The sequence below is a fragment of the Clytia hemisphaerica genome, unplaced genomic scaffold (assembly GCF_902728285.1).
Source record: "Clytia hemisphaerica strain Z4C2 unplaced genomic scaffold, Clytia hemisphaerica genome assembly, whole genome shotgun sequence".
Taxonomy (NCBI): Eukaryota; Metazoa; Cnidaria; class Hydrozoa; order Leptothecata; family Clytiidae; genus Clytia; species Clytia hemisphaerica.
Window position 1 is genome coordinate 695,113 of NW_027104406.1, and position 25,966 is coordinate 721,078.

A 25,966-nucleotide genomic window follows, 5' to 3' on the forward strand; every position below is an offset into this window, starting at 1 on the left:
CACAGTCGGCCTAAGATCCTTTTCATCGTCCAAGACATACACCATTCTAACACGGGAGAACTATTAGATTAACGAACTTCAAACCTTAAAACCCAGGGGTTTAAACAAAGTACCCAAGGGTTTAAACAAAGGACCCAAGGGTTTAAACAAAGAACCCAAGGGTTTAAACAAAGATTCTAACACGGGAGAACTATTGGATTAACGAACTTCAAACCTTAAAACCCAAGGGTTTAAACAAAGAACCCAAGGGTTTAAACAAAGAACTAAACTTGATAGCGCCTTTAAATCTGTGTTTACACGTCCATTTTTTACACATTTTTATGTCTTTCTATTGTTGATTCTTTCCCATGCCATGATCATGATGTAGAGCAGACGACTGTGGTTTAACTCACTAAAGTTCGATTGTGTATATTCGCAGTAAAAAAAACCTCTTAGAGAGTTAAACCAAGAGTGTTTTTCTTCACTCGAAATTATTAAGCTCTATTTGTTGTGAATAATTCATCACATGACTTTTCTGAGCGAAGAATTAAACATATAACGAAACTAGCAGATGTGGTAATAGTCCCGATATACCTTAAGGAAACTAATTTTCGCTTTTTTAAGTTAAAACCCGCAAAATACAAATTTAGCCATTTTCTCATAAAAAAATTGAAAAATCCCTAGGAAAATGAAAGAATAGCTCCAAATAGGTCAAAACCGCGAAAATTAGTTCTAAAATTGGTTCCCTTAAGGTACCTATAATCGGTGCCGAAAAAATAGATTGAGGGCAATATTTTGTATTTTAACGTTCAGAATTTAAAGCTTGGCGAGGATTTGGATTTCAGTACTTCCACTTTATTTCATTGGATTTTTTTATATGGAACCAGGCTATATTCTCAGCCTTATTTTTGAGCTTCTAGTTCATGAGATCCTAAGGTCCTAAGTCTTAAGTTAAAAGTCAGAGTTAGAACACTACTTTCAAACCGTACTTTTAAGGCACTTAAAAATCACTTGGGGTAATCAAAATTTTGAGAAAATTCCCCTTTTGTGACAAATATAACAGTGGGGATTGTAGATATAATGACAGCGAAATCAAAAAATACCTACTACAAAAAAAATTAATATGATTTGAATATGTAAAAAGAACACGTACCATAGACATCATTTGATCACCAAGGTTAGCAGAACCAGATTTCAAACTTCGTATGGTTGTAATGCACAACTTTCGAACGTACATTAAGCTATTCATATTTTTCTTCATGCTAGCTTCTGATTGGTTACTTTCTAGAAAGGATGAAAGGGAATAAAAGCACGTTTTGTAGGGGGGGGGGTCTTTCCCAGATACAGTGCACTGGTTATTCTAATTCCGAGATTATTCCAGCCTTGAATTAAAGCAATAAGGATAAAAAAGAACTTAACCAAAATAATGTGACTCATTTCAACAAAGTGCTCAATAGGAAGGAAATTTTAAAAATATTCTTAAAAACATAACGTAAACTAGAACTGACATATTTGAATATTATATTAAGTGTAAACGAGGTCTTAAGATGCCAAAGCGTTGGACAAAACCTTTTGAATGATTTTGAAAATGAAAAAACCTTCATGCCGTTCCGCCACAAACCAGAGGAATGTAAAGAGATGGAAAAACAGCTTCTTGAAAACAATGGAAAAACGGCTCGTCATATACCAGGTCTCTTGCCCTTAAGGGAGTTTATGTCGAGTAAATAGGTTTCTTTTGTTGTCGCTATAAAAAATCTGCATAATTAGCGTGTTGTGACAAAATTCTTTTGTTTCAAGCCTGATTATGTGCAAACTTTTAGGGCTTATATTTTGGGTACACCTCTCCTATACGAAAAGGTACCTATATCTTCTTGCTCAGAATTTTCTAGCAATTCTACTGGTATAACCGCATCATGACCGCACCATAATATGGAAAGCTAGAGCTCGAGAAAATTATAACTTCATCTTGATTTTACTCGACTTCTGACAGTTTTAAAAGAACCAATTTAATATCATTGCGTTAAGAATTTCTTTTGCTATACATTGGTAAAAATATTGCTCCTTATTCTTAAAAATTGAACTAGTAATCGGCAAAAAAGGAAAAACAAATTTTCATTTTTATCGTCAAATCATGTAGAAACCGTCCAATTTGTATGGCGAGCCGTCTTTTCTGGACTTTCATTTAATGACCTAATCAACGTTTTTACAATAGAATTTTCAATAGAAGTGATCGTTGAACTTTGAGTAATCAGAAAAGCTGTTTTTCCATCTCTTTACATTCCTCTGCACAAACAGAAATATAGCCTATAGTATAGTTTTTCTCTCATAGAAGAAATTGACTTTGCACTACAGATTAACTGAGATTCTACAATTTTTGTAGACTTTGGCTGGATTTTGACATGGAAAAGTTTCCTTTTGTTGAGACAGAAATTTGTCTGAAACGGAAGAACTTTGTACATTGCAGATTTAATTTTCATTACAAGAAAGAAACAGAATAGCAAACCTGAACCATGGCTATCATGAGAGCGTAGTTTAGCGATTTCAATATCTACTTTCCTCTTTGTCTCTTCCAAATCGTCTATATCGTCACAGAACCTGGCAAAGCATAATCAATTAAGAGTCATCCAAAAATGACGAAAAAGTACTAGAATTTTGTAAAAGTAAATTTTCTAGGATAAAGTAATACATTGATGACTTCAGGATTCATTCGTCTATTTATCAAATCCTTCAACGAATTTTCAACAATTAGAGGAAGATTCAAATTCGAATTTTGTTAGACTCTCAACAACAAATGTGATGTTGTTTAAGGGCGTTACACTCCTTGGAGGGTCTTTACCAATTACTTATTCATGTATAAAATGTGTCAGAGTCTCTGTATCCAGCTTACTCTCAAAAAAAGACTCCAATGTTTTAACACTTTGGTTAGGAGCAATAGACCTTATTAATTCTCTCAAGGAATTCCTAAGAGATTTCTATTGTAATACCCCCGAAACAATCCCACAATGCATCACTTTTTGAGAAAAATCAAAAACTCCGATAAGATCTATTAAAAGAAATCCAATGCACATACCTGATGGTGGTTAGAAAAGTTTCAGCTGTGAAAGTTGTTTCTTTGGCACACTGGAATGAACAAAAAATACTTGAATTAAAAAATTAGTTTTTTAAGTTAAGTGATAGAGAACCTGATAAAAAAATGAATTTGTATTTAGGTCTACTGATGAAAACCATTTGTGTAATGTATTCTGACATCACGTCATTTTTGTAACAGCTTATTGGTTACAAATGACGATTTGGATAGAAAAAGAGGAAGTTACAAAAATTATTTAGAAAATTTTCTTACCTAAATCACGGGCATGGTGGGGCCCCCAACCCACTGGAAAATTGGTCAAAATTTCGTCCCTGGTGGGAAAATTACCCTATAATTTCATACCCACTGGGAAATTGACTTTGATTTCATCCCTATTCAAAATTCAGTGTAAAATTACGCACCAAAACCATCCCCACTGGATTTTTGAGCTTGGAACAATAGAATATTTATCCCCATTGGGATTTTTACAGAAATTTCTATTGCCCGCTGTGGGGAAAAAATCCACCGGGGGCTTTGAAACTGGGGAATCTTACCAGCCATGAAATAGTTTGGTTAACATAATCAGGATCACATATCATATTGACAGTGGGTAACAAAACACTGGTTGCAATGATTTCCCTCAAAAAGAAACGAACTGTCTTGTTTTGAAAATCCTCAGCTGGTAACAGCAAATACAATAACACTTCAGAAATATCTTGAAGATATTGTTGTTCACCTTCGCCATCCAAACATATGGTTCTTCTAGTGACGCCTTTCACAACCTCAGATTCAACTTCAAAAAATAAACTTTCGAGATCGATTTCATTTTGTACTTTAGCTTCGTCTGCTGTTAAATGTGAATTGTAATCTAAGGGAGAGAACAAGAAGCTTTGATAATTTTAGAGAACTCAAAACAAAGCTAAATCTGGTGTTTCTTAGAATAATTTGGGTGGTTCCTAATTTTAGATTGGTAATCAGATAGTTTAAAATTGAAATCTTTGGGCATGTAGATACCTACTATAATCTTTTTGCATAAGATTTTCTCCTAAGTTGAAATATTCAATGTTTTATATTGACTTAGGTTCTACTCAAAACTATAGAAGAGCTTTACGGGTTATAAATCTGATTATCTTATTGAGGGACAAAAAACAATATTTGAGCAGAGAAAAACGATATGGAAGGTTATTATATTATTGATACTTGAAAAGCTTTATTATACTGGCGAACAGGATAACAACTTTTTACCAAAAAGTCCTTTATTCTTTTAACAGAAACTTTAAAAAGTGTTTTTATAAATTGCAATTAGGATGAAAATTTAGTAAGGAATATTGTATTTACTAGGTTGTTCTTTTCGTTCATCAAGTCTTGATCGTGTTTTGCGGTAAATTCGGAGGTGTGATGCAACTTCGTCCACCATTCTTGTGGTTAAGAATGGTACCCATTCAACTTCCTTTGTTCTGTGAATGAATAGGAGAATAAATGATTTTTAGCCAGTAATGGCAGGTTTTAACGAAACTAACATTTGACCCAATATTTCTTTGGTTAGAATGTTGAATTCATTTGGGAACGCCAGCCTTTTAAGACAAAATGATTTGTTTCATTGATTTGAAAATGCTGGATGAAAATACTAGGTTCATTTTCTCCAACCTTTAAACAGTGGTGGCTGTAGCTACTTTCCCAATTACTTTTATCCCTAATATTGAATATTTTGCATTTAAATATTGTCCTATCGGAATGATTTTATTGTTACTAAATTCCATCAATCAAACGTTTATTGAAATACATCCCATGGTACTGCTCATCATTGTTATCAAGGTACTGTTAAACAATATATATAACAATAATCAAATATTTTTTGATAATGATGTTATTCCAGGTGGGTCAAAAAAGAAAACAAATTGACGTGTTATACATACCTACTAGCAAACCCAATAATACATTTTTGAATGACTTGGCGTAACTCATACAGAAATCTCTCATCGTCAGATATGGAGTAGTACCAATAGTTTATATAATCCCGAAAGAAATATTGGATCACCTTTGGAGAAATATAATAAAGACTATAAAATAAAATATCATGTTCTTTTTAAAACTATTACCTCAAGTCGTATCAACTAAAATTTAGGGTTAATTCATTCCAAAAAAGCATTTGAAAAATACAATTCTCATTCACAATTCGCAACTTTAGCATTGAAGAGTCGAAGCTGTCTAAAACCTGACTTAAATCTAACGTAATTTCCTCTTTTTAAAAGGAGCCCTTAAAAGAGCTTCTTATTTGAACAGAAATTTTTCAAATAATGTCAACTAGATTTGTGCTGTGGTATAATGGTCATTGAACTTAGTTCCCTCTCGCAGCGGTGTACTTGGTAAGTGAACAAACCTTCACCTGGTCAACCCATGCCATGTGAGGAGAATGGTAGTCAGTCCAAGGTGCTGACAGGGCACTCATTGAAAGCAATTATAGTTGTTATAATGGGCGTCAGAGCCTCCTTCAACTCAACTATATGGAAAAAGAATAAGTAAAACTAGCTGGATTTCAGTTTGACAGTGCTCTACAAACCTCTTGTAATACTTCATCAATACAACTTGAACCAGTCATTCTTTTATCATATTTAAATCCTTGTGGTGCTTTTTCAATATTTTTGAATACAGCAGGAATTCCACAATATTTGTCTTCATGATCTAACAGAGGTTGATCTTCATTGGAAAGAATCTCACTTGATTTTTCCACTGACCAATTCCATATGACTAATGAGAATCTAAAATTTAGAATTTCTAGATTTTATCCAGATAACCAAGCAATATGTGTTTATCTACATCATCAGGCCTTTGTACGCAGACACTTATCTTTTTGTCACTGGCGTAATAAGGGCGGGCGTAAGGGACCAAAATAAAATAAGGACCAGTCCAAAAATGGAAAATTTTTGCCTTTGGCGTAACAAGGGCGGGTGTAAAAGGGGCCAGGACTAAATTAGGGGCAGGCGTAAAAAGGACAGATAAGGAAGGTAAAATTTTAAAATTTGGTTTTGTTGATAACAAGCTTGTGATTATCAAAATTCTTCTTGACATGCTATAAGGAGAAAATCTTTTAATAAGTAAAATTTAATATGAAAACTGATAGAGCAATTATTATTATTTTTATTTTTACTATTATTATTACCCAGCAATGAATAGAAGAATGTAAATGAGTAGTGAGATAGTTCCAAAGATTCCAAATGTCGCAAAGAAGAGGAAAAATGATAGTCCAATCCATATTGCTGATGATGGTATTCCAACCTGGATAATCATAAAATTTTTAAAAATTACATTTTATATATAACATTTTCATTTACTTACAGCATATTTTCAAAAAGAAAACTATTGCATAGGGTCCTCCAGGGTCAGGTACCCCCAAAGTAGCCTAAAGTAGTCCTAAAGTAGCCCCCTAACTTTGAGTTACTCCCTTTTTCATTGTTAAAAATGCAATAAAAGATTTTCTGCTCATTTGTCATTCCTGGGAAAAAACTTCCATGGTGAACATCACCTCTTTTTCAATAAGTTCAAGGGTTTCAAGGGTCATCTTTGACTAATTTTCCAGGGTTTCAAGGTTTTTTTACCACAAACTTTCAAGGGTTTCTAGAGTTTTTAGGTGATCTTTGCTAGTTTTAAAGGAATTTCAAGGAAATCTGTTGACAATGGGAGAAAGGTTGAATCTTCAACTCTCAAGGTTGAATCCTCATCTCCCTTAAAATGTATAAAAAACCCCTAAGACGTTTTCTTTAAAGGGGAGTTAAGTGATTTTTAAGGTATATGTTTTTCCCCTGAAAACCAATCCTAACATCATAGAATTCACGAAAATCTCAACTTCAATGTCTAAACATCGATATATCTTTCATAAACACATACTCTTTTAGACGCAAAAACCGGTGTTTAAAAGACCCCCTTTTTGTTTAAAATTTCTTCTAATCTCTCTTTCGTGTGACGTCATTTGCTCCAGAAAGAATCTTTTTTAAACGACTTTGTAGTAGAAAAGAGCTGTATCATAACTGATCAAAACTTTTTTCAACCCCTTATTTTCCAATATTTTATTACTTGATGTTTTATTACGGTCTAACCATACTAGAATCCAAAAACCTTGTTTTTTTCAATAGAAATTCAATGGTAGCCACAATATCTAGGTATGTGAAAGAATCTTTGTGTTTTCAGTAAGGTCCAGTAAGCTTAGTAAGTTTTGGACTTCTTTCCATGTGAAGAGGCCGTAAGTAAAGTTATAGCTATGAAATACGAAAGACAAGAGATATAAAAATTGTATTTAGACCATTCCTCGCTCTTTTAAAGAGAAAAATGTTGTTAAATAATTCCTATTTCATGACAAGTCAACGTTAGTGAGTTAATGCTAACGTACGTTGTGCGCCCTATATCTAAAGTCTGTTTTTACCAGTAGGTTTTTCTAAAGGCTAGCTAATCCAGTGGGAAATTGAAGTCTGAAAGCAACTGGGTTAAATATACATTTTTCTAAATTCTAGGAGAAGTAAAGGAAGGGGAATCTTCTAGGGAACTTTTGAATCTCGCACAGTAAAGTCAAAGTCAAAATAAGAGACTTTTAAATGGGATATGTTAATTCTTTTATTTCTCGATAGAATCATTTTCAGCCACAAAATTCAAGTGGAATTAGCGATTTACCCAATCGGGATGAGGACTATTCGTGGACACATTTTCCTCTGGAGAGCCAAAGCTTTTTCCGCATCTACAAATCTAGCATTTACGGTTGCTTCATCAAACTAAAATTATCACAAAAGGTCAAGGACTTACTAATCTTGTAGCTAGAAAGAATGAGAAAGTATAGGATCGAAGAAACGTGAAGAAATCTTGAAAAAAACGAATAAATGTCTAGCCAGGTCTAGCAGAATCTCTTTACAAAGCACTGTTTATCAGTACAGATTTTGCTTAAAAGAAAAGTTTCTGTTCGTCTTTTGGAGCAAATTACGTCAGAACAGATGCTCGTGCCATTCCTCTTTAAAAAACGCGTTCTCTTTAAAAACTCACTTTTATTGCAAAAAAGAGGGAGCTATATCTCGTAGAAAAAAGTGTTTCGAACGAATAAAAAGTAACCTGAGGCACATGATATTGTCATATAATGATGATAACAGCAAAAAATGGGTACCCTAGAAATTACTTAGCTTCCCCTTTAACAAAATCATAAAAAACTTGAAATCTTTCGGACTAATCAGTCTTTTCAATCCACTTGATTTTGAAAAGAACCTCAATAACATTCTTCAACAGATACTAGCTCGCTTTCTTTACAGTTGTGGCAAAGGAGGGCCCAAGTATAGTTGGGCCCGACGGAGAAAATATTTGATTTTCAGTGCTTTAGATTGGCTGATAATTGATAATTTTACAACCACCCATTCTATCATCACCAAGACCTGCCAATCTCATATAGTTCCAGTGGCACTTAACGGGTTAAAGGGTAAACCCCTTAAGAATGAGTGTGGAATATCCCCTTTTGAATCTCAGGGGTTCCAAAAGTATGTTTGATCTCATGTAATTCATGTATATAATTGTATGTAATTCATGATGTTTGTATATATCCCATCATGTAGTGGGAAATTTTTTTTTCTGAAAGATGGCTGAAAATGGCCAAAAAATTTGGTATTTCAAGGGTATAAATCTTGCACCTCAAGGGTCCCCAAAATAATATTGTTGATTTTTCAAGGGTTTCAAGGTAATTTTTAAGGGCAGGCAAAAAATCAAGAGTGTTTCAAGGAATTCAAGGGTTGCTGATCACCATGACTTCATACAAAAACAGCAGCCCCCGCCCCCACTTTTTTTGTATTTTTCAATTTTTTTGCAAAAGTTCCAGAAATGAAAATAAAGGGATAATAATAATTGAATACTATCCACTGATGATCTGCGGCACTATGGCAAAGCTAATAACGCTTTGCATACTCTTGGCTTGAGAAAATGATTGACAGGGTGGCTTTTTTCAGCTCGGCCAAATCCTCGAACCGCACAGTTTTTAAAATGATAGAACTTATTTATATAGGGCAGATCATTTCCATCATGGAAGTTTTGGAACTTTTACAAGGTTCTTGACAAAAAATCCTTTGTTGGATTGTCATTTAACGAAAGTGTCGTTATTGATTTTTTTTATAACAGACAAATTGATGTTTGTGAGTGGACTTTATAGTTTTGATTCTTTGAAGGTTCATATTCTGGCTTTCATGTAAGTAGATGCTCTTTTAGAGCTTTAGAGCTATACTGTTTGCTGTTAATATCAATCATGCATCATATTTTCTGCCAGCTCACTGTGCAATTTCGAGCACAATTTTTTGTAAAAAAATTGCTGTATTGTACAAAAATATAGTCAAAAGATCAAAGAAAATTACTGTTAACTTCAATAACAATTGATAGCTTTTAAAGTTTGTAAATTTGAGTGGCTGTTAATGAGCTAAATCTTGCTGCCATTTTCAACCTTCCCCCAACTTGCCTTCCTTGCAAATGAAGAAGAAGAAATTGGGGGCATCAAGATGGAGCGCTTGACTTCATCCGGGCAATCTTTGTCCAAATTCTTCTCCTTTCTCATTTTAATGAAAAGAAAAACAATTCATACAGTATTGTCAAGGATGGGTTACTCCCCCAAATTGTAGAAAAATGGGTACATCTAACTAGTCCGACACTTTCTAGTCTGACAACAAAACAGTCCAAATCCAGATGAAATTGAATCAACCGAGAAGTTTGTCTGTTTCGACTGTTTTTTGTCCGAAAATAGTCCCACGATCTTTTATAATATACAAGCCTTTTCTATTGTCTAGCAGCAGCCGACCCAAAATCTAGACGTCTCAGAAACTACCGTAAGTTGGTCTAATATTGACATCCCTCGTCTAACTCCGACACCTTTTTTTAGAGACAGGAATAATATGAAAGCTTGAATCAGTGATTGAAAAAGATTAATTCCTCTCTGACCATTAAGCAAAGAAAAACAGTTTCAACCTTTCTAGATCAATTTCAGCTGATAAAAAGGGTGTCGAAATTAGAGGAGGGATGTCGACATTAGACCAAGTTATGGTAACTATTTCGCTCAAATTTTTGTCTTTTTAAATATCACCCATCCCTCTACATTGTCACAGATCAGTGAAATCTCTCTCTCCCACAGCAAATGTATTTTCTAATTTAACAATCTTCTAACAAATTTATTTCAGATAAAAGCCGTTTTTAATAGACCTTTTTTCAAAGAGGATGTCCTGTTGAATAATTATGTAGTCCAGCCATAAAAACAATGATAGAGCCATGCATAATTACTGTATCATGCATATTGTAATAATTATGCATGGTTTTATCATTGTTTTTCTGCTGGACTACATAATTATTCAACAGGGTGGCCTCTTTGAAAAAAGGTCTATAAAAGCATGTCAGAGAGGACGGACAGGCTTTATTCCCTGCACTGTACTGTGCTGGTGTTGTTTTAAAACTGAAACACTTATTTTTTCTACTACACTGGTTGTCTAGCCTGGAGCTAGAGATCCATGCTATGTTTATGATTTCCTTATTCTATATACTGATGGCAAAATATATATAGCATGGTCAGTCGGGTGTTTAAGATAAAAACTGCAATTGTTGCTCTTTTCGGAAATTATTGCCGAAAACGGCAATTTTTTTAACGATGAAATGCTGAATCAGCAGAAAAATAAAAAAGTAAATAAATGAAAATTGCCGTTTTCGGCAATTATTGCCGTTTTCGGCAATTATTGCCGTTTTTGCAAATAAAAGTTGATTTTATTATTGAACACGTGGTATTTGACACCCTCGCGATAAGTAGGCCCACTGTGCCTCGTTTAGTTTTGTTTTCAACTGCTTTTTGTTGGAAATGCAGATAGCAAAATCGAGTCATATGTAAACAAATTTACAACGGGGGTTTTGTTATCTCTTTCTGGCTGTATTTCGGCATCGATGCAGGATCTTTTAATATATATTTTTAGAACTTTTCATGTCATTGAGCAACGAAAAATTGAAAAAATCACTTTTAAAAATCCGAAAAACCTTTTTCTCGATGCAATTTTACTATTTTCAAACACCTCTAACATCTTTGCCCTTAAAAGGACAACACATCATTTTGCTGATTCAGCATTTCATCGTTAAAAAAATTGCCGTTTTCGGCAATAATTTCCGAAAAGAGCAATAATTGCAGTTTTTATCTTAAACACCCGACTGATGGTATAGGCTGAGAGTTTGGATTTCCCAGATCCGGGTTGGTGTAATTTAAGATGCACGATCTAACGATTTACGATTCACGATGCGTGATCCATGCATAAGATATGCTGATTATTCCTAATAATTATCATAAAACTTGAATTATATAACATAATTCTAAAACAATGGCATAATCTTTTCTCACTTTTGTTTACCACAGTAAATTTATCCAAAAAGAAATAAGTAAGAGCAATGGAACTACGAATAATTACGACCGTAAAATTATGAAAAAAAATTACATAATCTTACAATAGAAAGAAAGTGAAAGTAATAAACAATGCACAAGAAATATTTTTGCTCTCAGTTTTAACAATCATTAATCGAATATATAGGAATTTCTATCTTAAAGCAAATAGAAGAATATATTTCAGAACAATATGTTTGCGGACCGTAATGTACGAAGCAAAAAACGGGTGCTCTATTATGAAAAAGAATTTTCTTCCGGTAAACAATTCCCCCAGATTGATTCAAATTATGAAAAAGAGAGAGAGTACAGAAGGTGAATGCACGTGGCTTTCACTTGCTTTTAATCTATGAAAACGCACTAAAAGCTTTTTTAAATATAATTTGTATAATCTTACATAAATGATGTTTTTAAAAATAATTGAGCTTCAGCGAATGAAAGTTTGTAAATGGCCTAAATATTTTATCATGATTAGCATAATTACGCATGAATTAACATATTTTATGCACGGATCGCGAATCGTGCATCGTAAATCGTTAGATCGTGCATCTTAAATTACACCAACCCCCCAGATCCTAATAACGGTTGAAAACATAGCCAATCAAATTTTGTTTTTCTTTTACTGGTCACACTTTCTTAGAGAAAGCGCAACTTCCGAAATATATGGTTTTTATTTTTAGTAAGTGAGGACAGTGCTAAATTCGAATTTCTCACTGTAAATTTTTTGAGGCAGATCGGTGCCTCACAGGTCATACCTGTCCTGTATACATCAGATTATAGAACGGTTCTCCTGTCTACTGGTTGTCAGACAAAATCTATTTTGGAAAACTGGCGCAACCGTCAAATGTATTGTCGGACCCAGAAAAACCGAGTAGTGTCCACTAGAGACAGAAAAGACCGCTTTTTCTGAATTTTATCTAACTCTTATTGATAAGTGATTTATCAATACTTATTGATTCTTTATTTGATCTGCTCTAATGATGGACTTTCAGGACACGGACTTTCAAAATGGCGGCGTAGCTCTGATAACTTTGGAAAAACTTCTACAAATCAACTCAACTATCAAGTCAATCTGAAGCATCCATCAACAATCTTCATAAATCCAATTATTAAAACATCAAGCTATAATAATTCACTAACAAAATGCCCAACAAAGAGAAGAAAGCAGTCCAACAAGAAAATGTTTCAACACCAACATTGTCACAGAAATCTCCTGCTATGGTAAATTTGACAAAAAGGCTTGAAAAATTAGATGATAGCGAGAACAATACCATCGATATTGACGTGGATGACATCTCCAAAGAAGTGATGCTAACTACAATCTTAGCCCTACAAAAAGAGGTCAGTACTCTATCAAAAAGAGTTGATAATCTTGAACATAACCTGGTTATTGCTAATTCTCAAATCGCTATATCTTCACAAACCTCCACCTTACTGAAAAATGAACTAGACAATGCTGAACAATACTCAAGACGATCATGTATTGTTGTCAATGGTGTTCCTGCAACTAATGACAAAAACTTTGACCATGTTGGGAACATCAAGACAATCCTCGAAAAAAGTGCCCCTGAGGTCACTACATCATCAATTGACAAAGCCCACCCAGTTGGACCAGTTATCAATGGAAAGCAGTCAATAATTGTAAAGTTCTCCAAACATTCAACTGTTAAGAGTCTTTACATGAAACGAAGACAAATCAAGAAGGATTCACTGGTATCACTTCAACCTTCTCTTACTCGTCAACGCTCGAAAACTCTCAAATCCTTGAAAGAGAAAATTTTTAAAGAAGGAACTATTTTTAACAAGTTGGTAAATTTTATTTTTGCGGACATTGAAGGAAATTTGAAAGCTTGCCTCAAAAATCCTTTGCGTGGCAGAAATATTCACACTTTTACAAATGAGGACCATCTTGCTTATATTATTCATGATCTAAACTATGAACGATTTGATGCCCCTATGTAACTATGCTAACCAACCTGAATGCTGAAACTAACACAAACTAACGTAGAATGACTCCAACCTATGCTCCAAGAAAGAAAAGTTCGTTAACAATTTCATCTTAGGTATATTTTTTCATTATTTCTCACCACCTCAACAATCTCTTCACGTACATAGCTCATTGCATTTATTGCCTGATTCTTACTACTTTAAACACTTTTCTCGTCTTTTGAATTTTTTAAGCTCATTTCATTTATGGACAAATGTCCTGTTTGTAAAAAAACTGTTAGTGATAAGTGTAATTCAATTCAATGTGACATATGTGACCTCTGGACCCACCAACACAAATGTTCAGGGTTATCACGAAAACAATTTCAAGCTCTGTCTTTACCCAATTCTCCAAACTGGTATTGTCCTGTTTGCATTAACAATACATTACCAGGTTCGTATATTTTCAATAATAAACCTGAAGACCAAAAAACAACTGATTTCTCTAGCTCCAATCTTAATGATGAGTTGAAAACACTACTTTCTGATCTTAACAAAGTCGTCACTGGCACCACTGCCAGTGAAAAAGATGAAGAAGATAACATCCAATTTCACAACAACAGTTGCAGTTACCTTGACTGCAACGAACTCAATGACGTAATCTCTAAAAATAATTTTGATTGCTCTGCGTTCCATCTAAACATTGCATCAATGTCTAAACATTTTGACAAACTAATAAATCTTCTAGCATTGATAAATTCCAGTTTTAGTTTTGTTGGTATCTCTGAAACTAGAAGCTTGACCGACCAGCCTGAATCTACTCTAGAATCTGTTCCCCTGGAACAAAAAAGTGACTTCACTATTCCAGGGTATGAAAAATTTTTCACTCCGACAGAATCTTCTGCTGGTGGGGTCTCTCTCTACATTTCCAAGAAACTTCTATATAAACCCAGACAAGATCTCAGTAATTCCTGTTATCAATCTCTCAGTCTTGAATCTGTCTTTGTTGAAGTCATTCTCTCAAACCGTCCCAACATTTTAGTTGGTAACATATATCGCCATCCATGCATGTCCATAAAAACTTTCAATGAAGAATTCTTACAACCACTGCTTCACAAAATAAAACGTGAGAAAAAACAAATTATTTTGCTTGGTGACTTCAACATAGACCTGCTCAAATGTGAAGAATCAGCTGAGGCTTCATCATTCATGGATATCCTTGACTCCCACCTTATTCTTCCTCAAATTCTTCTCCCTACAAGGATAACTGACCATTCCAAAACTCTCATCGATAATATTTTTTCTAGCCCTTCTGAGTCAGGAACAATTTCAGGTAATATATGCCACTCTATATCTGATCATCTACCACAATTCTGCCTTTTCCCCTCTCTTAATCTTGACAAAATCTTAGACAATGGTCCCTATTTTCGGAAAGACTGGCAAAAATTTAATGAGGTCAACTTCATTCTTGACTACTTAGATATTGACTGGGCTGCTCTTTATGAATCCTCTCATCTCCACCCCAGTGCTTGTTTTGATGTTTTTAATAATGAAATCAAAGACCTTCTGGAGAGACACATTCCCACAGTCAAACTTACAAAAATCAAGTCAAATCACAGCTCAAACCTTGGATCACCCCTGGCATAGTAAAATCTATGTCAAAACGAGATTTTTATCAACGAAAATACTTAAAAACTAAAAAAGCAGAAGAAAAACTAAATTACAAAAATAAATATAACACCTATAGAAATACAATTGTTTCATTAACTAGACGGAGTAAGTACCTTCATTTTACTAATTACTTCAACCGACACTCTAAAAATATGAAAAAAGTATGGTCTGGTGTTAGAGACATTATTTCTTCAAAATCAGGTAAGTCAACTTGCCCTATATCAATCTCAGTTGGGGACACTGTAACCTCTGATCCCAAAAGAGTTGCTAATTCTTTTAATGATTTCTTCACTTCCATAGCGGACTCTATCAGAGAAAAGATGCAGCCACCTAACCATCATTTCTCAAGCTTCATGAAAAACCCAAATCAAAACTCAATATTTTTTGCGCCAACGACCCCAGAAGAAATCACTAAAATAATTAATTCCTTCTCGCCCTCTAAATCTTCAGGTCCGAACAGCATCCCAGTCAGAATACTTAAACTTTTGAACCAAGATTTATCCACTCAAATATCTTTCCTTATCAACAAATCCTTTGAAACAGGAATATTTCCCTCATCTCTTAAGATCTCCAAAGTCGTTCCTGTCTTTAAAAATAAAGGATCACCTCTGGATGTTTCTAACTACAGGCCTATATCTCTGCTTTCTAATATCGAAAAAATTTACGAGAAGGTAGCTTACTCTCGAGTAATAAATTTTCTAAATCGGTATAACCAGATTTACTCAAAACAATTTGGCTTTCGGAAAGCTCACTCAACCATTGATACCCTTATAAACATCACAGAGCGAATTAGAAACAAACTTGATAATAAAGAATTTGCCTGTGGCGTCGGCTAGTTCGAAACGCAGGTCACAGGTCAACAGGTCACAGGTCACAGGTCACAGGTCAACAAAGTGCAGACCGGAAAAAAGATAATAAGATCATAACATATACATAACATAACATCAATACATAACGCATTAAATTACAAAAAAGTAATACATGTTATTTAGATATTATAAAATGACAATTGAATAAAATAACAACCTAGTGACACTTACTTACAAAAATAATAACAAAATCATAAAATATGATGTCTAACAAGACAAAAGCACGAAAAATATTTATTATACAAAATGTGATGTGGATGGTGTGAATGGATAAAAAATGGCACCAAACAGAAGCTTGCAAGGTCCCTAAGAGAGTGGTTTTAGAAGGATGGAACTAATTAATTATTCAGTTATTATTTTAATGACTTTAATGACAACTTTTGACAAAAATGTTGACAGAATCACAAAATATCATGTCTTACAAGAGAAAAACACCAAAAATATTTAGCATACCGAATGTGATGATAACAATATGGCTGGATATAAAATTACACCAATCAGAAGCTCGTGAGTTCTCTGAAAAAGTAGTTTTAGAGCGATGAGTTTTATTATATGTAACCATCATATAACATTACAAACATTACAATATGTAATATACCTGTTATACGTATAATATGGTTTTAAATCTTCTGGTCTGCATTATACACGGCGCAAACTGCGAAAGATCCATAAAAGCACATGGTTAAATTTTGATGTTTGAAATATGGTTTTATATGGATGAAATTGCTTGAGAATTATGTTTTTGATAATTCTTTGTGTTTTCCAAACATTTTCCTCTGCAATGACATTGATTAGAGTCAACCTGTCATCACTGACCTGTGACCTGTGACCTGCGTTTCGAACTAGCCGCTGTGGCGTGTTTGTTGATCTCCAGAAGGCCTTTGACACTGTTGATCATGAAATTCTTCTTGCTAAATTAGATCACTACGGTATTCGTGGCATCGAAAATGCTTGGTTCAAGTCATATCTTTCTGACTGTTCTCAATTTGTCTCTCTATCTAATTCCAATTCTGAGCTTCTACCTATAAGACATGGTGTCCCTCAAGGCTCTGTCCTAGGGCCATTGCTCTTTCTACTCTACATCAATGATCTACATTCCTGTATTAAGACATCTGAAACCTACCACTTTGCAGACGACACTCATCTTCTTAACTTTTCTAGTACAGTATGGTCTTTGTGTGGACGAGTTAATGCAGATCTTAGGGTTTTGGTCAGCTGGCTCAAGGCCAACAAAATATCTCTCAATGCAAGTAAGACTGAATTTGTTATCTTTCGATCTCCTTGGAAGCGCCCTGATTGCATTCCCCGACTCAAGCTGGCCGGTCAAGTTCTAACACCCAGTAAGTGGGTTAAATATCTTGGAGTCTATCTTGATGAGCATCTTAACTGGAAGCAACATGTCTCGAACGTTGCTACTAAACTCCGCAGAGCAAACGGAGCTCTCTCAAAAATACGTCATTATGTTCCTACAAAAACCTTAGTCAATGTCTATCATGCAATTTTTGCCTCACATGCTAGATATGCTGCTCAAATCTGGGCTTTGCGTGACAATACAACAACCCACAGAATCCAAACTCTTCAAAATATTGCGGCCAGAATCATGACCTTCAATGGCCCTATGGTATCTGCCAATCCTCTTCTAGCTAATCTAGGACTTCTCAATATCTTTGATCAAGTCAAAGTTATGAACATTATGTATGTTCATAAATATTTCAACCAAAATCTTCCTCTGGAATCCCTAAACACTTTAAAATTCATGAAAACCCAACATGAGATTGGAACTAGAGATAAAATCATTGAATTAATTTTTCGACCCAATGTCAACACTAACTATGGATTGCACTCTTTCACAAGGATTTCCTCAAACCAATGGAATGAGCTTCAACGTATCTTTTCCTACGATAATCTTTCATTCAGAACTTAAACTTTTTCAAAGAATTGAAAAATTTCTCTTTTGTTATCTGCATGAGCTTGTACGAGATTTAGAAATATTGTTATTATTATTATTATTATTATTATTATTTAATTATTATTATTTTTTTTTTCTCAGATGTAACTGGTTTTATATTTATAAATCCTGTAGCTAATAAGGCTATTTTTTAAATGTAAATATCAAACAAAGTTTATAGTTTTTACGGTTATATATGTATATTTTTTCTTAGGTCGACCTCTGTATTTTTATTAGAATTAAGTTTCTAAAAGGGGTGTCCCTTCTACCTCACCTGGGTAGTAAATATATTCAAAATGTTCAAAAAAATGTTCAGATGGATCTTATCCAGCGCAACCTATATACCTCAGTTTTGTTTGATGATGATTCTGGTTCACTCATGCTTGAAATCAAACTCCCAATTAAGTATTCATCCTCTGGAATTGATAACCTTCCTTGGTATCTGTATTTGTGTTTGCTAAATTTGAGTGGTCAGTAGTCTTTTCGATTAAATTGGAAGGTGTAGACGCAGTTTGCAGTTTGAGTTTCGTCTCGAGCTTTCTCTTCACAGCTTTGTCTACCATGTTCGGAAAAATGGGAATATCCCTGATGTCTTTCGGGAAACTCCCGGGAACCCTAAGTAGTATACGTTAGCCGTGAGGAGACGGATGTAGCCCCTGATGTCAAAGCCCTCGAGCTCTGGAAGGGGCTAGATTTGAACTCTTAAATGTACTTAAATGATAATTTCGGGGGTTCCGAAAGACAAGGAGAGCAAAAAGGCGCTCTGGTTCTGATTACACTAATTTCGGCACATTTTCGTACACTACAGCGTTAACTGATTTCAGCTCACACACTACTCACACACCTTTGGATTCCCTCTAAAGAAAAGAGTAGTCAATCGGGAATAGCTGAAAAATGAAAATGAAATTCTTACCTTGATTCGCCAAATTTCGTTTTTATATCCCCGTTTCTTTAACTGTTGTGAAGGTTCCCGTGGAAAATTGCATTGCCTTTCACGTCGTGAAAAGCGACCCTTGGCCTTGCTTGCAAAGTGAATACAGTTAGCTCTCTGTAATTCGATCTTCGAGAGACCAAGAATTTGATTCAAATTAGGGAAAGATTTGAATAAAAGTGAGTAATTTAAACCATCTTTCAGCTGAAGGGACCAATATTTTTGTTCGAATTACAGAAAGATTCGAACAAACGTTTTTTTATAAGAACGAACTATATAAGAACATTAAGGCTTCGATAGCCAAAATATTAAGAATCAAATTGGGGGTATGGTGGTTTAAGGACAAAAATAGGTGCTAGGTATAGGTACGTGCGGACGGACGGTAAGGTTTGGTTTTTTGGCCTTCTCCAACCTCGTTTCAAAAATATTTATTCAGTCTGGTTGACTATAAAAAAAGGGTCTTGTTTACTATTTTGATGATTTTTAAAGTCAACCAGTGATAAAATTTGGGCTTCATGCTTTTTTAATTCGTGTTTTTATTTTATTTTTTCCATTTGATAATTTTTAGTTGTTGATTATCTTTTCAACGAGCACAAGACCGATATCTAATGCGGGCTCTATCAAAAATTACACGTCTCTTCTGCAGATTATATTGAGACATACTATAATTTTACCGAACAACAAATATTAAGATATCGCAAAGATTTCGTATTTTTTTTTTTGTATGAAGGGACCATTATCTTTTCATAGAAAAAATAACATAATTTAAAAAAAATGAAGAAGGAAAAATTAACAATAATTCTACAAGCGTAAAAATGAGAGAAAAAAAAGCAAATTCAAAATAAAAATCTTGTTCTCCTATAATATACTAGTTTTTCATTCGATTAAAGATGAAAAAAAAAATTCAAAAATATTAACATATGGAAAAATTAACGATGGTTTATCTTGTCATTTGATACTGTGTAAATTTCAAAATCAATCAGAAAGTTTGGGCATTAAAATTCTACTTTGCTACAAAATTAAACAGAAAAATCTAAAAAAATTCTAAGCTATAAAAAAAACTTTTGGTGCATAATGTAAATTATTGAAACACGTGTATTGATGAAGTTGACTGGTATTTTCTGTTTAATACCTAAGTAAGTTTATTCCTCTGGTGGCTGTCGGTGGAGCCGGGAGTGAGGGAGTCTATATCAACGAAGGGCTAGAATCGAATCTCTAACCTTTCTCAGGCAAGAAAAAGTGAAGCCTTAAAATATGTGCCGTATTTTTGACGACGGATTGAATCCAGCCATTTCCTTGTTTTCGCAACTTTGGTAGGATTTGTTGGCTTCAAATCCTACCAAGGAGATTCGATTCTAGCCCTTCGGGCTTTTACTTCATTTGGACTATATCCCCTTTTCTATTTGCGCTATACCTAGGTATACCTCCAAATGCTGAAGTGGAGCGCCTAGCTCTTAGTTACTTACCGCCCAGATCAGATTACCTTATCTAAGCTAAGTTGGCGGTGACTGGGGATCGAATCAACAACTCTTAAGATCGTAAAGTGAATTCTCTACGGACTGAGCTACCCAGCAAAAAGTTGAGATAAACTTTTGAAAAAGTCCTAATTCACAAGAAAATTGATTCTGACCCTTAGAGGGATTTTTACAGAGATTCCCTCCAGATCAAGGGTATCTGTTTTTCAAAAATCAAGACTGTTTCAGTTTAGTTTGAAGGTGAATCACCGCATCGCCTTTTAATTCTAAACACAACCCCTTTGAATGACATGTAGAACAAAAACATTTGTTACTATTGTTACCAAAAGGTGAACCACCGTATAGCTTTTAATTCTAAACACAATCCCTTTGAATGACATGCAGAACGAAAACATTTGTTACTTGTTACCAATTTTAATCTAAATTTCTAAAACTGTATCAAATATCAAAAAACATTTAAAATTCACACTATATCCAATGGTTCTAGCGTGAACACCCCAATCAACATTACAACAGTAGTAAAGTTATCAATTATTGTTCATTCGAATATTATACAAATTTCAACTTTGCTCAACAAAGTCTGAAGAATCACCAAAAATTCACATTGAATCATGGATCAAAACAACAATAGACTAGCTTGTTTAGATTGACATACCTTACCAGGAAAATGATTCGGGAATTATTGTCACCAAGAAAAGATATAGCCACAACCCCAGACTTTATTTTCCACAATAATGCAATGCAATATAGTCTTTGTTTCGTTTTGGCTTCTGCTATGCTTGATAAAGCTAACGTTCCCTGGTACATTTGTATCGATCGATTGTCCCATTGCAAGTGAAACCAGTTCCACTAATTCGGATCACCAATTAAGTACAAGGAGTCCCTTAATACGGCGCTTTTCCGACGAGCATTTTTCACAATCTCATTGATATAAGCTTTCATTAGTTTCGCAATTTCAACAACCTGAATAAAAAAAATAATTTAAATATTTTATGCATTAATATTTAAATAAATATACAAAGTTATTTGGAGGTTAGTGCCTAGACAGCCAACGAGGATGTGCTAAAGTTTCAGCAAAAACTGACTTAGTAATTCTTCCAAAATCAATACTATAAAGTGACAAAAATTACTATTAAAGGAAAACTCAATCCCAATTTTTTCATGAAAATCTGAGCTTGTTTCCTAAATATGGATAAGCAATTTAAGCCTATTTTCAAAAGGCAAAAGGCATGCTTATAAAAAACATGCACTTAATGCTTTTGCAACCCTGTCAGATGACTTCTGATTTACATAAATATAAAGCAGATATTCGATGGGTAATTAGAGATAATTAACTCTTTACCTTTTCGGTCTCGAAGGTGACGGGATTCTTCCCTTGGACAACGATTCGATAAGTGCTCGGTTGTGGCGCACCGAATGATAAAATGCTAAACAAATAAACAATATAATTATTTCGAAAATTGAAAGTTTTACATGAAAAATAAGCAAGGGTTAAAAATTCAATTCTCCTTGAAAATCGATTAGAGAGCATCAACTGTACAAAAGTACAATCTAACAAAAGTCAGTAAAGCTTTTTCAAATAAACTCTGGTTGATCTATGCTTCTGTTATTAACTATGCAGCTCTAACGTTCGTCAGGAGAAAAAGACTCAAATAGTTCGAATCTTTTCGAATTCCGCCATTATGGAAACACACATTCGATTTGCGTAAGGAATGTAACTCCAGGGCCCGGTTGTTCAAAAGTCGATTAGATTAACTCCCGATTAGCGCTAATCGCGATTAGATTTCGATTAGTTAATCCCGGCGATTAACTTCCGTTGTTCGAACGTCAGATTAACTAATCGTGGACATTTTGCTTATGTTTTCAAAAATCTTAATCTTGACGTCACTTTTCGAATGTTTTCAAAACATTCGAAAATCTTTTTTTGTTCAAATTTCTCACTTCAATGCAGCGACTTCACTTTTTTTGTAGGAAAAAGTCTCTTAATCCTCGTTAATCCTGGGTCAGAGCAGGATTAAAATTTGGCCAATTTAATCGGGATTTAATCCAGATTTAAGCCTAATTTTTTTCGAACAACCGACGGTTCTGCGTTAATCGGCGATAATCGAGATTTAATCGAGAATTAAGCTAATCGGCCACTAATCCACTTTTGAACAACCGGCCAAATTACGTAAACTTAACCAAACATGAATTCATCTCCAGTGTTGCATATCATGAATTAGAAAAAAGAGTTGTTCTTACTCTTCATAATTATAAGTAGCCAACGGTCTCGTTTCTTCCCTTCTATACAAAGCTACATTGTTAAAACTGACACCAAGTTGAAGGTCTTTTGGCATCGTTGGATCTTTCGACTGAAAAAAATTGTATTAGAAAATATCATGTGAGTCTATTATGTTAGAGTCGATGTTTTAGGTAGACCGTCTAGTAATCTTGGAACTTGAGGGCTACTTAGACTACACAATACATTAGCGAGTAATATTTGAAAATATAGTTTGCGAATTGTAACGTACGAAGGGAACAACAAATTTTCTACTTGTAAACCATCCCTCAACTTTTACATGCAGAACTGTATAAAAGACAATTGTACACTTGTCAACGGTGTATAGAGAAAGGATTAGTCTAAGCAAAGTGGGAATTAGGTTGAAAATTAATATTTTGACTCCAACTTCTTTATTTCTTGAAAATCATTATGGTTTTTAGGGTGCAAAAACGTTCAATATTGCCTGGACTAGATAGCGGAAATTTTCAAAATCATGTTTTTCTAAAACATGTAAATTTTCAACTTGTCATGGAAATATATGATTTTGAACGGAAGCTCTATCTTTGGTATATACAGCACTGTTGTTGATTTGTTCACCAAACAAAAAACTGATAGCGAAAATCTTCTAAAAACCTACAGTAACATTAAACATTGTTGAGCCGAACCCATGCCAATTTTTCACGATAGACATGTACTCCATTTGTGCGTCATCTGGTAAAGTGCCCTGGAATAGCAATAACAAAAAGAGTTGATACAAACGAGTGATAATGTTATTAAGGCTTTTGATTTGTTGGCGAACGAAAAATTAACTCCAGCGAAATTTAGATTCTAGACCGCCGAATTCTTAACAAGTCGAGTGTATTGATTATACACTGTAGTGTATAACTGTGTAGTGAATATGTACTTTAGTTGGCGAACCGGATTTTAAGACCGGCGGATTGTACCTTTTTCGGGCATCGTGAGGTTCGCCGTTGCGGATTTTTTTTCCGTCAACGAACGAAGACCTACGCTAGCGGCCGAATACCTTTAAAACTTTAATGTGCGGTTTTCCAGCGGCCGAAGACCTACGCTAACGGCCGAAGACCTACTAATTTAATGTGCGATCAGTTTTCAGCGGCCGAAGACCTACACAAACGGCCGAAGACCTGCAAAACTTAGAAATTTGAGAATCTAAATCTGAGCCAGCGGACGAATACCTTTCTTTGCCGCATGAAAGTTTTTCGCACCAAACTGCCGTTCAAGCAATAAATCTTTAATATTTCGTGAAATAAATTCTTTTCGTGATAAGTCACATGAACACATAATGGTACTCTTGTAAACATGGAGAGGGATTTGATTGCTGATATTTTTGAGAAAATCGAATCAAAGTACGAAATTGTTACATTTTCTTGTGATGAAAATCATGAAACTGATATTGAGATAAAATGTGATATATCTTTCAGCACAGATTTCAAAAAATTTATTGAAACCTACTCAAAATACACGGGTGAAACCTTGAAAATTAGGACCCGAAAAAAGAACACTGAGAAGAGTATCTATTCGGAGCGAGTGTTTTATAGATGCTACCACGACACAAGGTACGAAAAGACAAGAGATGTCAAGTCAATATTGGAGAAGAAACCAACCAAAAGATTCAGGGATACTTTTTGTCCCTTTCAGATGTCGGTTAAGATACTTAAAAGTGATTCTAATGAACAACCAACTCCATTTAGATGTACCATAGATATAGAGCATAAACACAATCACCCCGTGAATTCTCTTCATGCTTTAAGCTTTAAATTGATTTCAGAGGAAACGTAAAACAAGCCGTATATGTATAAAAGTTGCGAAGCAATCCAGAGCCACCTCGATTCGCAAGTTGCAAGCAAAACATTTAGTTCCAAATAATAAGAAAATTTCATATTTTCAAAAAAACGGAATACGTAACTAAAAATGTTTAAAAGGAAATAAACTTTCAAAAAAAGCAATTTCGTATTATACTTAAGTTCAACAGATTGCAAGGATGGAAAAATGTCTTGTATATTTGGAAAAAAAGTTTTAATCTGAAAGAAAACCCAAGGGAAAAAACTCCACTCTCAGAAGCCATTTTCCATTTCAAAAGCATTCTGAAAAGTTATAAAAATATTTTATAAGGCCACAATCACAAATAACTAGTGTTCGCACTGTCCAACTGACTGATAATATTTTTCTTAATTTTCCGAACACTGCAATGTAGTGTTTGTAGCTATTTATTCAAAATTTTCGTTGGATTTGATTTCTGCCCAACACATAGTTTGAAAATCCAATTTTTCTGACATTTTATCTGCCGACCAAACGATCAATTAATTTTTTAACCTAAAAACGACGCAAACCAGCGCAAAAACCAGTTATTAGTGATGGTGGGCTATTTTCAGAAAAGATATCAAAAAGGAAAAATACTTAAATGCGATAAACTGTTGTGGAGATTAAATTTTGCGGATTTCACGGATTTGGGTGTCATCCCCAAATTAATTAATTAAATCCCATTGAAAATTTGAGAAGGCCTTATCAGCAAAATATTTCTAAACAAAACTCAAAAAATGTTAAATAAATACTTTTTGAATGTTTACTGGCATCAAAGAAGTGCTAATACAGTAATACGCATTTCAACGACCAATGTGATTTGACAGTACAGGCAAAAAAATTGTAAGAATATTGTCACACAATAGTGCCATCCGCGAAATTAAGTCCCCGCAAAATGTTTCAATTTTGGGGATTGGCCCAACCGCGAAATTTAATTCCCGCAAAAGTTTATCGCATTAAAGTACTATAAATATGAACCATCATAAAGAAAATCAAGTTGACCGTTCAAGCTATCAAACATTGTTTTCTTACAGCGGCGACTCCATTGAATTTCTAAGTTATCTTTTCAAAACTCGCCAATTAAAAGCCTGTCAACGGGAAGTGATAACATAGGGAATGCGTGAAAAAAAATATTTTTGACCTACCTGGAGGTCCTATAAATTAATCGTTGTACGTTCGTTCGTTCGTTCGTTTCTAAAGATGAGAGGCTCATTTGATTTTTCTGATTTTTTGTCTAATGTATAATGGCCAATACCCAAAATGTGACGGATCCTAATAGAGAAAATATTTTTTTTTTCCGTTGTCCGATCCGGAAATCTCGAAAAAAGTGTTGTTTTTTTATGCTTTTCTCATTTGTTTTCCTTAGTTATTTTGAATTTGATAGCTTTTTGCTGATAAACCAAGGGTCTTATATAGGCCTGGAGAACGGCGAAGCGGATTTTTTTTCCGTCAACGAACGAAGACCTACGCTAGCGGCCGAATACCTTTAAAACTTTAATGTGCGGTTTTCCAGCGGCCGAAGACCTACGCTAACGGCCGAAGACCTACAAATTTAATGTGCGATCAGTTTTCAGCGGCCGAAGACCTACACAAACGGCCGAAGACC

General features: G+C 34.4%; 2 protein-coding genes across 2 annotated transcripts in view; both read right to left on the minus strand.

Moving 5' to 3' along the window:
* Positions 1-18,414, minus strand: part of LOC136820011 (sorting nexin-13-like) — a 35,954-nt gene extending 17,540 nt beyond the window's left edge. Inside the window, exons 1-9 of the mRNA XM_067076246.1 lie at positions 18,219-18,414; positions 6,207-6,322; positions 5,607-5,805; positions 4,963-5,084; positions 4,385-4,503; positions 3,601-3,914; positions 3,050-3,099; positions 2,483-2,574; positions 1,133-1,263 (exon numbers count right to left, since the gene is read on the minus strand). Coding sequence (XP_066932347.1) covers positions 1,133-1,263; positions 2,483-2,574; positions 3,050-3,099; positions 3,601-3,914; positions 4,385-4,503; positions 4,963-5,084; positions 5,607-5,805; positions 6,207-6,322; positions 18,219-18,254 — 1,179 coding nt within the window. The 5' untranslated portion in view covers positions 18,255-18,414. The remainder of the gene's footprint in view (positions 1-1,132; positions 1,264-2,482; positions 2,575-3,049; positions 3,100-3,600; positions 3,915-4,384; positions 4,504-4,962; positions 5,085-5,606; positions 5,806-6,206; positions 6,323-18,218) is intronic.
* A 2,625-nt stretch (positions 18,415-21,039) lies between these two features.
* The window catches only part of LOC136820078 (unconventional myosin-X-like), a 62,606-nt gene continuing 57,679 nt past the window's right edge, over positions 21,040-25,966 (minus strand). Inside the window, exons 52-55 of the mRNA XM_067076317.1 lie at positions 23,177-23,263; positions 22,521-22,630; positions 21,622-21,706; positions 21,040-21,242 (exon numbers count right to left, since the gene is read on the minus strand). Coding sequence (XP_066932418.1) covers positions 21,129-21,242; positions 21,622-21,706; positions 22,521-22,630; positions 23,177-23,263 — 396 coding nt within the window. The 3' untranslated portion in view covers positions 21,040-21,128. The remainder of the gene's footprint in view (positions 21,243-21,621; positions 21,707-22,520; positions 22,631-23,176; positions 23,264-25,966) is intronic.